At 42.1% G+C, this 16,395-nt stretch overlaps 1 protein-coding gene across 3 annotated transcripts in view; it reads right to left on the bottom strand.

Annotated features, from left to right (window-relative positions):
• Positions 1–2,007: 2,007 nt before the first annotated feature.
• The window catches only part of HRH1 (histamine receptor H1), an 80,679-nt gene continuing 66,291 nt past the window's right edge, over positions 2,008–16,395 (bottom strand). For all 3 annotated transcript variants that reach the window (XM_042979514.1, XM_015545208.2, XM_015545209.2), the window contains exon 2: positions 2,008–4,722. In XM_042979514.1, coding sequence (XP_042835448.1) covers positions 3,224–4,687 — 1,464 coding nt within the window. In that variant the 5' untranslated portion in view covers positions 4,688–4,722 and the 3' untranslated portion in view covers positions 2,008–3,223. The remainder of the gene's footprint in view (positions 4,723–16,395) is intronic.

The following is a 16,395-nucleotide window of genomic DNA, read 5'->3' as shown; positions in this document are numbered from 1 at the left end:
AGTAGAATGACACCCATCCACCTCTAGGCTTCACTCTATATGAGCCTGGGTTGAGTTAGTTCTTTAAAAGCTTGTTTCCTCTGCTAGACTTCAAGATTCTTATAGTTAACACCTTTTGGAGTTTCAACCCAGCTCACAATGATTCCACTTCTCTAGGAACTGTTGGTCCTTCAGCCATGTTTGTACCACATGTCCCACCTGACCCCCAATCCCCTTCAGAGTTGATTGCAGCAAAGGTAGACCCAGGATGATTCTTTAAGCTTTGGACTTTGGAACTGATGCTCATGCCTTGGGGCACCAAGATGATGGAGCATCATGAAAGAGGCCAGACAAGGACACAGAAAAAGGCAGAGAATGTTCTTGGACACAGCAAGGCAATGAGGCCCATGACATTTATTCAAGACCACAGAGATTCAGGTCAATCCACCTTCATCATTTGTCTTGCAGCTCAATGGGAACCATACGCTGCACAGCCTAGGCGTTGAAAGCCCAAAACACCGTGGAATGACATATTGGCAAATTAGATCTTAAAAGCATTATTTATTTAAGGAACTTAGAATGCATCTCAGCCAGCAGCCTTTTCACCCTGTATTGACTTAAATCTCCTCTGGAAGGCCCATCTTAAAAAGAGAGACCAGCAATTTTCTGCAAGCCAAGTAACCAAATGACCAAATCATCAAATGGCCAATCTGCAGACTAATGGCTTTTCTGAATGAACACTTTTATTAACATGACCAGCTTCTACGATTTATAGCAATTTCTATTAGGTGGCATAGTTTCACAAGCTTTTAAAGATTTATGTGATGCAGTAGTTGACCAGTTTTCACATGATCTTAAGAGAATCATTTGAAGGAATTTCTACTTATCAAAAGCTAAGGATGGTTTATTTTCCCTTTGAATATATTTAACTTATGAATACATTAATGAAGAATATGTTTTTGAATGTAGATTTTTCTTGAGTGCATGAATATTATGCCATTTGGTTTATGCTCTTTCTGCCCCCCACTTCCTACTTCTCCTTTTCTGTCTGCCCATTCCTCAGTTTCTTTCTGTGCCTCAGTTTGCCTAGCTGTAAAAATACAGAAGTCTCCCTCATGAGATCCGTGTAAAGGCTGAATTAGATAACAGTGGTAAAGCATGGGGCCTGGCATATGATATGCACAGTATGTTTTAAAACTACATATGAGTCCCCACCATGTACCAGATGCTCTGCATGCACCATAAACACTGTATTCAATAATGCACGGGCCTGGCTTTTTGTGTTCTGACAATTTATATTGACCATTTCTTCTTATCAGACTCAGATGCAGGTCTCTTTGACCCAAAGTCAGAGCTTATAACCACTTTTCTTCACTAGTTGCCTCAACCATTCATCAACACGAATAATGGGCACTTAGCCATTTGTCTGTGGGAGGTGATCTTTTTAAAACTCCTTCATTATGAGGGATCTTGGGGAGCAAGCTGAGGGATCTTGGGGAGCAAGTCTCTCACAGGTCTTCTGGGAAAGGCTTTTTGACCTAGAAACAGACCAGCTACAGCTTTCAAAACCAGGATAAAAGTCTCATTAGCTCCCCCAATTTTGACCAAGAAGAGCTTTGGGGGATGCCAAGCAGACAGTGAGGCTTGTTATAAAAAGTTCTTTCCTAAAGACATTTACACATGCGACCAGAAACCAAAGAGCAATCCTGTATCATATCTTATAATATTTGACAGCATGTTTCAATACATCTTCTCAGTCCAAGAGACTCAGAAAGGGAGAATTAAATAAATCAAACTCATAACAAGGTAGTTTCAAATATCCTATTTTAGGCAGGTAAAAATCTGTCATTTTTAACATCATGCGAACAGGAACACAGGACACAAAATACCAGCTTGTACATGCACTCCATTTGGCTACATACATTACAGTTTAGCATTAAGTTTTAAAATATAAATCACAACCAGATTGCAATGTAAACACCAAGGAAAACTGTACGTCCCATGCCTTTGCTAGTTTTTACTAAAGAGGTGTGAGTATAAAAGAACATGATGACTTTTCTTCAATGAATACAGCAGAACTCACAAATAAAAATGCACACTGTCCCTTCAAAGTATCACCTTCTGCCGCCTCAGGAATATTCTATGCCAGCTTTTCCTTCTCTCAGCATATCCTTTTGAGAATTGTCACCACTCTTAGGAATAGTTGTGCGTGCGTGCGTGTGTGTGTGTCTGTGTGTGTTTGTGTGCACACACATGCACATACTTAACAGGACAAATTTTTGCCTTTTGGAGAAAACGTGTTACAATGAGCCAGAACCCCACAGGGTTCTCATTCTAACTCTCTCACATTACTAGCTGTGTGATGTTGGGCACTTTATGTCACCTTGCTACATCACAATTTGCTCTTCTAGTAACACCATCCACCTGCTATGGAGTGTCACGGAGCTTAAGGGGGGTAAGCCTGGCCCAGCACTCAAGAGATATAGTTTTCTTCTCCCCATTCCCTTTTTTTATGCTTTCATTGTGCAACCATTAAAAACACGCCTTTTCTTTTTCTTTTGAAGGCAGCTTTTATCATTATTCTGTTAATAGCCAAAAGGAATTTGGGGTTGCAAACAAGGAAATGTACAAGCTGAAAAATTTCCTATCAACTCTAAGATGTGCATGAGTGAGAAATAATAAAGCAGAATTTCCAAGGTGGTTCAGACACTGGTTCTGGAGAAAGCTGTAGGAGAGGCTCAGAGGAGAGGTGTTCTGAGAAGTGACAGTCACAATGGAATAGCTGTCATGCCTATCAAGGTGATCCCTGGAAGGGGACAGCATCTATCTGCATATGTGAGGTCTCTGCACAGTCATATAACTCCATTCCAGGAAGGCTTGAGAGTTCTAATTCTCCAGTAAAACTCTACCTACGTGTCCCTTCAGTTTCCAATTAATTCAAGTCTGAAAACTTGAATGACAGTGAGAGTCTGAGGCTCCCACATTTCCTGAGGAGCAGGAGAACTCATCCAGGTCTGATTCTCTTGGAAATATCCTGCTTTCTACTCAGAGTACAATCTCTCTGCTGACCACCAACATGTGCTATTCTGCCAATGGGTCTAAGAACCTTCCAAGCTACCTAGTCCTTAAGACTATTCTTTTGACTCTGGAAAGCCCAGGTGCCTGGCAACTCACAGGCCTCATCCTCCATTTTCTTCAGGGACAGCCTAAGTGTCACTTTGGTTGCATCCCCTTGTAGCCTCCCTTAAGAGCGAATGTGGAGAATTTTCTTGAATGTCTTCTTGAAGTTTTCATTGCACAAGGGGTAAATGAGGGGGTTCAGCGTGGAGTTGATATAGCCAAGCCAGATGGTGAACATATGCACATGCTCATTGCAACAGCTTTTGCAGAAGGCAATGACCATGAAGAAGATAAAGTAAGGAATCCAGCAAAGGATGAAGGCCGCCATAATAAAACCCAATTGTTTGGCAGCCTTCCGTTCTCGGTTCATGTGCAACCCAGACACGTACTGTCTGGAATGTGAGCGGAGCCTCTTCCAAGTGTACTTGATGTAATCCAGTCCTGTGCTAGACCCACTTCTAGGTTTGCTTTTCCCTGATGCTGACTCTGGGGGCGTGTCTGAGTCTGTCCGGGAAAAGGATTGGCTATCACCTAGGATTTGATCCTCTGATATCTCATTGGCCACACGCATTCTCAGGCTGTGTTCATCTATCTCCAGCTGGCCCTGGCTCTGGTTGATAGCTACATAACTCCTGCCACTCCCCTCTGCCTCAGTCTGCATCTGCACAATGTTAAGTGGAAAGCAGTGGAGTTTGTCCATTTCTCTGTCCTCTTCTTGGCTGAAGACACCTGGGCATTTCATCTCCTCTGAGTCTTGGGATGGTGGCTTCATGACAGGCTCACCACTGGCATCTTTTGATTTCCTTTTCAGAACCTCCCAGGGAGACTCCTTCCCTGGTTTCTTGGCCCCCACCTTGGGGTTCTCTGGCTTCAGCTTAATTTCAGAGAAGGAAGGGAGGGATCCATTGATGAGCTCTCGGTGCTGACAGTGCTGCCGTACAGCCTTGTAGATCTTGGCATAGAACCAGAGCATGAGCAAGGTGGGCAGGTAGAAGTTGATGATGGCGGTCATGATCTTGAACCAGGTGACATCATAGAAGTCTGTTTCGCACTTGTCTTCCCGGTGTCCCGAGGCCGGTGACATAAAGTGATGCCATCCCAGAATTGGAATAACCCACAGGAAGGAGAGAAACCAGGCCCCCAAGATGGTGGCTGATGCTCGGGTCTTGGTACGATACTTAAGATATCGGAGGGGCTGCTGGACAGAGCGATAGCGATCGATGCACAAGATGAAGACACTGAAAATTGATGCGGTGCTGGCCACATAGTCCATGGAAAGCCAAAAGAGGCAGAGAGGGTGGCCCAGGGACCACCTGGACATGAGGAGGTAGAGGATGTTCATGGGCATGACAACAGCTCCCACGATCAGGTCTGCCACAGAAAGGCTGACAATGTACAGGTTTCCCACAGTGTGTAGCTTTCGCTCACTCCGTACAGCGTAGAGGACCAACAGGTTGAGTCCCACGGTGACCAAGGAGATGGCACTCAGGAACACCACCAGGGGCATCAGTTGGGGGTTGGCTATGGTGGTCTTATTCCCCTCACACATCTTGTCTTCTACGACACAGGAAGAATTGGGAAGGGTCATTGGCACAAGAGCAGCCTCCAGCTGGGGCTCCCTCCCTAGGAAGAAAGACACAAGGATTAAGGCCAGAGCCTTGGAGATCGGTAGAGTCACTTGGTACCATCAAGTTGATCTAAATGGGGTTGTATGCTGTTGGGAGCAGCAGATACAGCCTACGGTCCAAATCCCCTTCCTTCCTTAGTCATTAATTTCTTCACTCATTCAATGACTATTTAGTGAATTCCTGGCATTGTTCTGGGTGTTGGGAATATAGCAGTGAACAAAACAAAAATCTCTGCCCCCATGGAGTTTACATTCTAGCGAGGGAGTTGGGCAAAAGCAATGCAAAGTTTGTGTAGGTCCCATGTGGCATGTGTTCTGGGAAGGTGGGCTGCATCATGACTGGTCTGAGCTGGATACGGCACTCTAGTTCCTCTTTGCCAGTGGCTGGTCTAGGATTGGGCACAAGACACAACTGTGGCCAAGAAAGTAGATGGGGAAGTCTCATGGCAAAGCCAGGGTTCTAGAAATTTCTTTCTCTCTGACAAATGATCAAAACAAAGAAAAGTTTTGCTTCTTGCCCCCTTCTCCCTATAGGAGGTGATGCTTGGGGCTTATGGCAGTCATCTTGGGGCCATCAGGGAAATACCAAGAAAACCACTGTGATGCCAACCCAGAGTCCTATTATCACTGAGCTGCTGAACTAACCCTGGAATCTTCTTCCTTCATACTGGTTATTAATGGGAAATAATGAAATGTCTTCTTTGCTTAAGTCACTGTTGTGGGAGTTTTTACTTGCAGCCAAAAGCATCTCTAACTGATACGGGGGAGGTTACAAGGGTGCCCAAAGCATGGAATAAATCTACACATCCCTTTAGACTAACGGTTCTCAAAAGGGAAGGGAGTTATGTTGTTTGAGAAAGCATATTTTATCTTTTTTTACTTATTTTGTTTTTATATTTGAAAAAAATTTCATTGTATAAACTGTGCAAAGTAATATGTAACAACACTTTCTTTGCTAGTAAGGCTACACTGAAAACACATTGTATACTGTTATTGATGATCCTTAATTGGGGTGGGAGGTGGAAGCAGGGAATTAAAACTTCTGGAAGAGGTTGTGAGATTTTGATATTCATCAAAAAGTAGTATGATTCTGAAGAAAATTTAGAAACCCTAACAGAGTGTAAATATCTCTCAGTAATTTAGCAAAAACAGACTACTGTAACATTAAGACAAAGCCAGACAAATTCTTGAGAAGAAAGCTAAATTTGTGTGATATTTTTAAAAATAAAAAGCAAGACCTTAAGGCATTTGATCCTTGTGGAAGGAACCCTTGAGTTACTTTGTTGGAAAAGCACCATCTGGGTAGCACCAATTTTGCCCCAGCTCTGCCACTAATACTCAGAGTGGTCTCTCAGCCTGCAATTTCTCACGGGTCAAATGTGAAAGATGGCACAGGTGATCGCTACAGGCTTTTTCCAAGTACCCTGTTGAGAGGCTTGCTTTGGGTACTTTTCTATATTCTCCTCCAGCTCTGAACTGCCCGCCAGAGCAACCCTCCACCTTCTTTGAATGTGCCTCTTCTGAACAGCATCATCTTCTATTGTGCCCCAGTCCTGCTCTCTGCTCCTGTCACTCTCCGCTGTCAGCCTGAGAGCCTTCCCCACTCAACCCCGTCCACCCCAGCCATCAGCTCTGTGAGGATAATAACCCCCAAATCCACCGCATCAGCCTGTACCTTTCTCCACTTCTACATCCCAGACCCAGGACCTTGCAGTTTCACCTTCAGTTCTGCCCAAGTTCACACCCCCTGGAATAGTCCGCAGCCACCTCAAGGAGGAAAGAGGCTAAGGAAGTTCATCTCAGATTTTCAGTTTTGATTGGGAGGAAGCAGGAAGCTGTTCCCTAAAACATTCCCACAGCTTGGTATTCTCAAGGTAGCTCCAACCACCCTCTGTTACAGAGATGTTTCTCTTTTCTCCTTGTTACCTTGAGGAAAGTTCTCTCTTATTTCTCTCTCTGCCTCATTGCACACAGAGGGGAACCAAGAATTTCTTTTCACTATGTGTACACTATTTGTCATTCAATAATTGTATTTGACAGAAAATGATTTGTTTTTATATAAAAATCATTACTTTTTACCTTTTGACTAAAAAAGGAAAAAAAATTTTGAGAGAGAGAGAGAGAGAGAGAGCGAGAGCGAGCAGGGAAGGAACAGAGGAAGAGGGAGAGAGAATCCCAAGAAGGCTCCATGTTCAGCGTGGACGCTAATGTGGGGCTCGATCCCACAACGCTGGGACCATGACCTAAGCCAAAATCAAAAGTCCGCCACTTAACTGATGGAGCCACCCAGGCACCCCGGAAAGAAATTAGTGTTGCATATTAAGTGTTTAGGGGTGAAATCTACTGAGGTCTGCAGCTTACTTTGAAATGAATCAAAAAAACAAGTTGGATGGATAGCTGATTAGAAGAACGGATAAATGAACAGACATATAATCAAGCAAAAAGAGCAAAATGTTAATTTGTAACCTAGGTGGTAGATATATAGGTGCTCGCTGTACATTGCTTCCAACTTTTCTATCAATATTTTGAGTGAGAAAATGTTGGGGAAAATTAATATCACATATGTATTTATATAAATAATATATATAAATATATAAATTTATATATATATAAATTTACACACATAAATTAATATCACATAAATATATTTATATAAATTTACACACATATAAATTAATATCACATATATATTTATATAAATAATATATATAAATATATATAAATTTATATATATATATTTATCTTCCTATCTCTATAAACACAGTTCTTTATCACATATATATATCACAGTTCTATATCACACACATATACCACAGTTCTATATTACATATATAAAATATATATAAATTTATATATATATAAATTTACACACATATAAATTAATATCACATAAATATTTATATAAATAATATATAAATATATAAATTTATATATATAAATTTACACACATAAATTAATATCACATAAATATACTTATATAAATTTACACACATATAAATTAATATCACATATATATTTATATAAATATGTATATAAATATATATAAATTTATATATATATATTTATCTTCCTATCTCTGTAAGCACAGTTCTTTATCACATATATATATCACAGTTCTATATCACACACGTATATCACAGTTCTATATCACATATATAAAAATATATATAAATTTATATATATATAAATTTACACACATATAAATTAATCTCACATAAATATATTTTTATAAATTTACACACATATAAATTAATATCACATATATATTTATATAAGTAATATATAAAAATATATATAAATTTATATATATTTATCTTCCTATCTCTGTAAGCACAGTTCTTTATCACATGTTCTCCTTTGTAGCTTGGACATGTTATTTTGCTTAGACATAGAAGCCAAAGATAAATGCATATTTGGTAAAGGGATGAGCCAGTGAGTGAGGGGCAGGGTGCTACGAATCATTCAACAGATATCTACTGGTGAAAAGTTCCTTTCGGCTCAGTGATCTGCTTCAGAAGTAAGAAAATCCACTTTGTTCTCTGAAACCATGGAATTGAGCAGGATTCCTGGAAAGGCAAATGGAGCACCCACCTGCTGACTACAGACCTATCTTGGCACCTGCCTCCCCTGAGGAATGCGGGGTGGGGGTGAGGGTGTCAGGGAAAGAGGAGGAAGCCTGAGGGAACCCTAAAAAGTGGGTCCCACAGGGTGGGCACCCAGAGGGTAGAAGGAGCAGCCACATCAACACTGACCTCCTGTCTCACTCAGGGCTGGCTATGTAATTTTCAGGGCCCAGGGCAAAATTAAAAATTAAAAAATTATTAAGAATTTCAAGATGGCAACAGCAGAACACGAAACCGAGACGGGGGCCCTCCTGAGCACAGGGCCTGTGTGGCTGCCTGGGTCACAGGCTCGTATGCCATTCCTGGTCTCCATTCCTCTTACCCAATCCCTGAACATGCCCTACTCAGTGAGATAACTAATGTAAGGTGCTTTCCCTTCCCTCGGACATCTGCATTTTGAAAAACTGATGGTTGAATGGTTTTCTCTCTATAAACGCCAAAGGGACATCAGGCTGCGAGCGGGAAGTATCCGGGGACGTGGATCCTCATTGCACCTAATGCTACACAGGAGGCCATCCATGCTCCCTTCAGGCTGCCCAGACCCCATCAGGTTCTGAGGTGCCCGTCTCTGGGATCAAGGCCAAGCCTACAGAGATGGTGCAGGCTAGAGGGTGTGCTCTGGGGGACAGGGAATAGAAGCTGGAGGAGGCACTGTGGACAGGGCAATTGGGGGAGAAAGGTGGGCACCTGTAGCTTCCTTATAGCACTATGTCCCTAAAGAAGCGGATGATGGAAGGAGAAAGTTCTCACCCGGGCTCTGCCACTTGATGGGCTGTGCAGAGCTTGGGTCAACAGCCACGTCTCCAATTACTTTCCCTGTTAAAGTAGGGAAAGCATCATTACCTCCCTGGGCTGTTGGGAGGGTCGTTGAGACAGTGGGGTGGGAAAGCTCTGACAATTCCCAGGTGACGAGGACTGGGGGATCAGCAGAAATGAATCCCTTCTCTCTAAGAGGCTTGTGTGCACGAGCAAGCCATTAATTTTGAATTAAGGGAATGGCTCCATTCCAAAACCATTAGCTGCAGTGGGACTTTTTCCAGAAAGATTACAAACAGTGTAATCTAATCAGGCCCATGTGCCAGCAAATAAACAAAGGTATTCAACGTTCCTTCCACATCCTGGGAATGTTGACGAGAGCAGCTACGATGGTAAGGAGCCAAGCTCTGGGCTTTTCAGATATCAGTTATTAAATGCCTGCCACAAGCACATAGGGAGGGCATGTGATGATCACCAAGGTAGACACGAGGAAACAGCTCAGGCTCAGAGAGGCAAGGCAACCTACTCAGGGTCACACAGCTAGGAAGAGACTGGCGATGTCAAGATTCAAACCTTAGTCTATTTCTCAACCTTTGTCCTGTTGACATTTTGAGCTGGATAATTATTTGCTGTGAAGGACTGTCCTGTGCTTTGTTGGATGTTTAGCAGCATCCCTGGCCTCTACTCACTAGATTCCAGTAGCACCCTCTCATCCATTCCCAGTCATGACAGACCAAAATATCTCTAGACATTGCCAGATATCCATTGGGAGGCAAAATGGTCCTTAGTTGAGAACTAACTGAAGAATAAGCACCTCGAACTGCCAAAGAATACAGCTCTCCGCTGAAAGCAATGCAATGAATTGCCTTGATATAGTAAGCCCCCCATCATGGGAGGTATGCACGAAGAGGTGTCCTGGACCTCACTCCAAATTAGAAATACTCCTTTCTCAGTGGCAACTATTTACCTAAGTAGAACTTGCAGATATTGGTTTTAGATAAAAAGAGACCAATAGGTAGGGATCTCTGCTAATAGGAAGGGAAGGCAAGAGGAATTGGTGGGTTTGGAGAGATGCTAGACATTAAATGAGGCTCCCAGTGGCCTCACCTTCCCGCTTTTCTAGCCATTTCAGCAATGCTGATTCACAGAAGGCGTGGAGCTCACTTGGATGGAAGAATTGGCCAGTGGTTAAGAACCTAAACTTTGTAAACCAGCTAATCTCTGCTCTAATCTTGTTTCTGCTCTAATTAGCTGGGCCAGATATTTCACTGCACCGTCTCCATCTTCCTCATCTCTAAAATAGGGTGGAAGCACCTAGTACAGTGCCTGACATATAGGACATACTCAACAATAGTAGCTGTTGTGTTTTCTTCCATTTCTGGGTAACACAATGATCCCAGAGCTGGCCCAGTCTGACTCAGAGGAATCATCTTTGACCTTGTTTTTCACTGTGGCAAAACCTGCCAATGGTCTTCCATAATTATTTCTCCTCTATTTAGTAACAGACTTCTATTTTTTAGCTGAATACACAGCTGCCTGGAGTACAGACTACATTTTCCAGACTCCTTTGTATCTAGGTATGGTCATGTGACTAAGTTCCGATGAAATGGAAACAGAAGTGTAGTTTGCAACTTACAAAAAGCAGCCCTAAAGGGAGGATGTATTCTTTTCTTTGGCCCTTCATTCTTCCAGCTGGACAGAATGTTGATAGGATGAACAGGGCTTAAGTAGCCTTGTTGGGACCATGAGGAAGAGTCAAAAAACGAGAACATTGAAGCAGCAATTTGGATGGAGCTGAGGTCTCTGATGACTATAAGAGCTGCCAAATAAGTCAGGGCTCTCCACTTCTGGGTAGCATAGGTTTTCTATCACACACAGCCAAACTAAATCTTAACTGATACACTACCCCTGACTTCAAGGAGTTCGTCAATTAACGTGAGAATAAAGACAAAAGATAAATGAACAGTATCAAAAATTAAAAAAAAATTTTTGAAACATTAAAAATTCTAGAATGTAACTGGGACAAAAATGATGACTGAGGTAAGATCAAAGCAGCTGACAGGACAGAGGAAGGAGAAACAGCCACTCTCAAGGTGGAGTATGGATGCCAAGAAGAACACTGGAGAAGGAGTGTTCTGTGAGCTGGGCTTTGAAGGATGAGTAGAAGTTCTCCAGGAGGAAGGCAGAAGAATTTAAGGATGAAGAGAAGAAAGAATGAAAGTACAGAGCTGAGTTCGAGGAATTGGGAGGGAATTGCCGGAATGGTGAGTCTTTACATCTCTATGCCTTTGCTTGTGCTGTTTCCCCCCTCTGGGGCACCATTTGCCTTAAAGCACCCCCTTGGGTGTCCCCACATCGCTTCTAACACTTCCCTTTACATCACCTAGCTTACTATTCTTTCTTTAGCTGATTCTCCCTAACTAAACAGGGAGCACGTCTAGAACATGGAAAGCGTCCACTATTTCTGTTTCTAAAGTGAGACACCGGTCACCATCAAGGGTACGTCTCATCCTTCATGGTGGGGGCAACACCTTTTCACTCACTGCCATTCTCCCATGCTGGCATCAGGCCGGCACATAACAGATCTCAAAAGAAGTTTGTTGGATGGACTCTGGAAAACCACATGGATGAGAGCCAGCAAGAGACACAGGAAGGAGGATCTAACTACAGAAGACATGGGCATATTTTTCATGAGGATGTCTAGACCAACACAAATTTGAGGTAAGATTTATGCTAATTGATGAATATTGATACCTTTCATGTAACTTTTCTACTTTTTGCTGGAAACTTTTTTTTTAATGTTTTTATTTATTTTTGAAGGAGAGAGAGAGAGAAAGAGACAGAGCATGAGCTGGGGAGGAGCAGAGACAGAGGGAGACACAGATTCCAAAGCAGGCTCCAGGCTCTGAGCTGCCAGTACAGAGCCTGATGCGGGTTCAAACTCATGAACTGTGAGATCACGACCTGAGCCGAAGCTGGACGCTCAACCGGCTGAGTCACCCAGGCGCCCCTGGAAACTTTATTATTAGAAATTTCTCTCATGCTAATCCAAAAGATGAGTACAGATTCACACACAAGGATGCTTACTGCAACATCATTTATGATAGCCAGTATGAGGAAATAAATCTAACATTTGGAAATGAAATACATTATGGGATAGCTACAGAGTAGAATATCATGCGGTCATTGATAATCACATTTATGGAGCACCATTAGTTATACGGAAAAATGCTTATAATGAAATTAAATTTATAACAGATGTTGTTTGTGCAGGATGATTCTATTATCAGGTTTAGAATGAGGGTGAGTCTCTATTACGTTATGTTAACAATGGTTTCCTCTGGGTGGGAGGTGATGTTGATTATTCCTGGCATTTCCCCAGATATCAACAATGAGAGCATCTTAGTTTTGTAACAGGGAAAAAAGCAGGAACGAACTGCATTCATTTTTCAAAACAAAATAGAGGTATTCCACTGGAAAAAAATGTTTTCAAAGGAAACTCTTCCACATTCTTAACACAGCTTTTATTTTCTTTAGTGAAAAGTGAGAGTTTGGGATTCCTTTCTTGATGGATTCTAAAGTGCCTCACCCACCACTCCCTATTCCCAACTGTTTTACTCGCTGGGAATCCCTGGCGCTGGATGCTTATTTTAGTCAAGTAAGTCTGAATATTAATTTATTTGCTCTAATTACACAAGAGAGGTGCCATGCATGAAGTACACCAAGTGCAGCAGATTCTCACCGAATCTGGCCAAGGCATAATTTCCATAAAACACCCAGACTTGGGTGTCAATGCTACTGACACATGGTGCAGAAAGCAGACTGCAAATAGCAAAATCCTGTTATGAACTCAGTGCTGCAGGAACATGTCTGACTTCGAATCGAGGGCAGTGCTGGGTTAAGAGTTAGTCTCTGGATAAGAAGCAAGAGGCAGATGAGAGCACCCCTGAAGAGTTTTCTGGGGGTGCAGGCACATATTCAAATGTCTCACAGAGTCAGGGAGGGAAAGTTAATAAGAATAGGGGACTAGGGGCACCTGGGTGGCTCAGTCGGTTAAGCGTCTGACTTCAGCTCAGCTCATGATCTCCCGGTCTGTGAGTTCGAGCCCCACGTCGGGCTCTGTCCTGAGAGCTCAGAGCCTGGAGCCGACTTCTGATTGTGTCTCCCTCTCTCTCTGCCCCTTCCCTGTTTGCTCTCAGTCTCTGTCTCTCTCTCTGTCTCTCTCTCTCTCAAAAATAATAAACAATAAAAAATTAAAAAAATAAGAACAGGGGACTGTGTGTGGAGCAAGAGGGAGTGGCGGGGACTGGGGCACCCTGGAGGGTATATTCTTTGCTCAGATGCCACCAACTGCTGTAGACCCAGATCTGCCTATTTTTAAAATGAAGCATAAAAGCTGGATTTGTACACGAAATCTTTTAGTTTTAAAATGCCAACTATTCAATTGTTTTATTTGTTTTCTTGAGCACTTGAATGCAGGTCAAGCAAAAACAAATTCTGAGGGTATGACCTGTGTGAGCCCCAAGCTGGAAATGTCAAGCTAGTTCATAGGGAATCCGGAATGCCAAATATAAGATAATGACCCTAGAAATGACCCTGGAATAGACTCCTTGTGGGGGTATTTGCCCAGCTCACCAGCTTCCTTCTCTGAGGACCATCATCCACCTAGGGGTGGGCCCCTGGCAGGGTAAATCTGATCCTTAGACATGTGTTTGGACTAGGGGATGTCCTCTGACCCGGAAGGGCCAAGTCCCATTCTCTCTTCTGGAAAACTGGGACTGGGGTTGTACAGCCAAGAGAGTCTGTTGGTCTCATGAACTGAAGTGACAAGAAAGTGGGGGCCACGGCTGCCACTGAGGAGCAGTGTTGCTCATCTGCAGGCATGCTGAAGTAGAGGAAGGGAGAGAAGAAGGCAGGGGACAAATGAAATGGCTCCAGTGCTGCAATAACTGACCTCTCCATGCACAATAATGAATCTAGACCTTTCCCTCACACCACACACAAAAACTAACTCAAACTGACATTAGTCCTAAATGTAACGGCTAAACCTCTTAAAACTATCAGAAGAAATCATAAGAGAAAAGCTTCGAGACCTAGAGTTAGCCGAAGATTTCTTAGATACAACACCAGAGGTACAACCCATACAGAGAAAAATTGCTAAGATAGACTTTGTCAAAATTTAAAACTCTTATGTTTCAAAAGGTACCACTAAGAAAGGAAAAAGCTACAGAATGGGAGAAAATATTTGTACATCATATATCTGATAGATTGTATGTCTGACGTATCCAGAATATTTGGAGAATTCTTCCAACTCAATAAGACAAATAACCCAATTTAAAAATGGGCAAAGGATCTGAATAGACAGTTCACTGAAGAAGGTACAGGAGTGGTTCAGAAGCTTGTGGAAAGATGCTCCACACCACTGGTCATCAGGGAAATGCAAATCAAAATCACAATGAGACACCACTTCACGTCTACTCGATGACTATACTTTTAAAAGACAGATAATAATGATAAGACTCTGGCGAAATTAGGATCCTCATATACTGCTGGTGGGAATGTAAAATGGTGCATCCACTGTGGAAAAGTCTGGTAGTTTCTCAAACAGTTAAACATAGTTATCATAATAACAAGTGGTTCCACACCGAGATTTCTACTCAAGAGATCCACACACAGATTTGCATGTGACTATTTCTAGCATTATTAATAATAGCCGAAAAGTAGAAACAACCCAGATTTTCATCAACTGGTGAATGGATAATCAAAAGACGGTATAACCATGCAATGGAATGTTAGTTGTCAATTAAAAAAAAAAACCAAAACAAGTACTGATGCATGCTATAGCAAGGATAAATTGCAAAACCAAAATGCTAACTCCTAAAGAAGGTAGACACAAAAGGCAACACACTGTATGATTCCACTCACGTAAAAAGTCCACAATAGGATATCCATAGAGACAGAAAGTAGATTAGTGGTTGCCCGAAACTAGACGTGGAAACAGGAAGGAATCTTTGAGAGTCATGGCAATGCCCTAAAATTGAATTCTGATGATGATTGTATAACTCTGGAAATTTACTAACAATAATTGAATTGTATGATTTACTTAGAATGGGTGAATTTCATAGTATGTAAATTATATCTCAAAAAAGTTGATTAAAAAAAATTCAGTAGTTCAAGCAAGGGGCTGTCTAGGTTTCCATATCTCTGTTTTAAAAACCTATCTTCATACACTAGTATTGCTCCCTAAAAATACCTACCAGGCACTAGGATTTTTTTTTAAAGGGGAGTAAAGAATGTTAGGCAATTAAGGATGAAACTAAGGTGGATCCTAACGGACCACTAGAGTTGGGCCACAGTTTTGACTCTGAGCTTCCCAGGAGCCAGAACAAAGAAGAAAACAGGATCAATTACAAGATTCTAGTGTTGTTTGCATGAAAGCAAAATAGTTGCTTAACAGAAAGACAGCTTTAGCTGGAACTGAGTTTTAGATAAAATAAATCTCGTGGTTTCTTGTGGAAGGGGCACAATGTCACACATAACTTCTTAATCCTTAGAAGTGGAATGGACGTGACTGAGTGACATCACCCCTCTCCTCCTGTGCCTCTGTGATCTTCTCTCATTGATAACTTGGCTTAAGACTTTGGGAGGTTGGACTTGTTTGTCTCTGCTTCCCATGCCCTACCCCTGGTGGGACAGGCTGGGATACTGAAATGAGGCCAGGGATGGGACACTGAAGGATGATTACCACTAAATGGTAAACAGAGGAGTATAAAAATCTCAGCTCCATTCTCTCTTACTCTCTGGCCTTGAAAAGCAATGAACAAAAAGAAAAGTAAGATTTCAAAGGTTTCCTACATACCAGCATTGGGCTAGGAGGGTTTCCATGTTGCTTCACTGAATCCTCACACTGACTTTATGATAAAGGGATCATTTTTTTTTCTTCCATTTTAATGGTGTGGAAACAGAGATTTCTGGAGTTTATGGGGCTTGGTGCCCTGCACTAAGGTCCAAAAATGACTGAAGACCAAGTTCGCTAAAGGCCCAAGTGATACCCACCTTCTAGGATATTTGAGTGGGCTTCAGACCTCCTGCTCTAGCTCACTCACCTTTTCACTCTCGTAAGAGAGAAGTGAATAGACACTTTAAATAAAGATTTCATGGAATTGGAACTATGAACATCTGTGCTAACATTAGACAAAGACACTGCACACACCACCGGGCCCAGCATACACACACGTATCATTTCAGGACATGATGAATAATGTTTTATTTTTGTTCCAAATCCCTGGA

The sequence above is a fragment of the Panthera tigris genome, chromosome A2 (assembly GCF_018350195.1).
Source record: "Panthera tigris isolate Pti1 chromosome A2, P.tigris_Pti1_mat1.1, whole genome shotgun sequence".
Lineage (NCBI taxonomy): Eukaryota > Metazoa > Chordata > Mammalia > Carnivora > Felidae > Panthera > Panthera tigris.
This window is presented reverse-complemented; position numbering and strand designations above follow the sequence as displayed.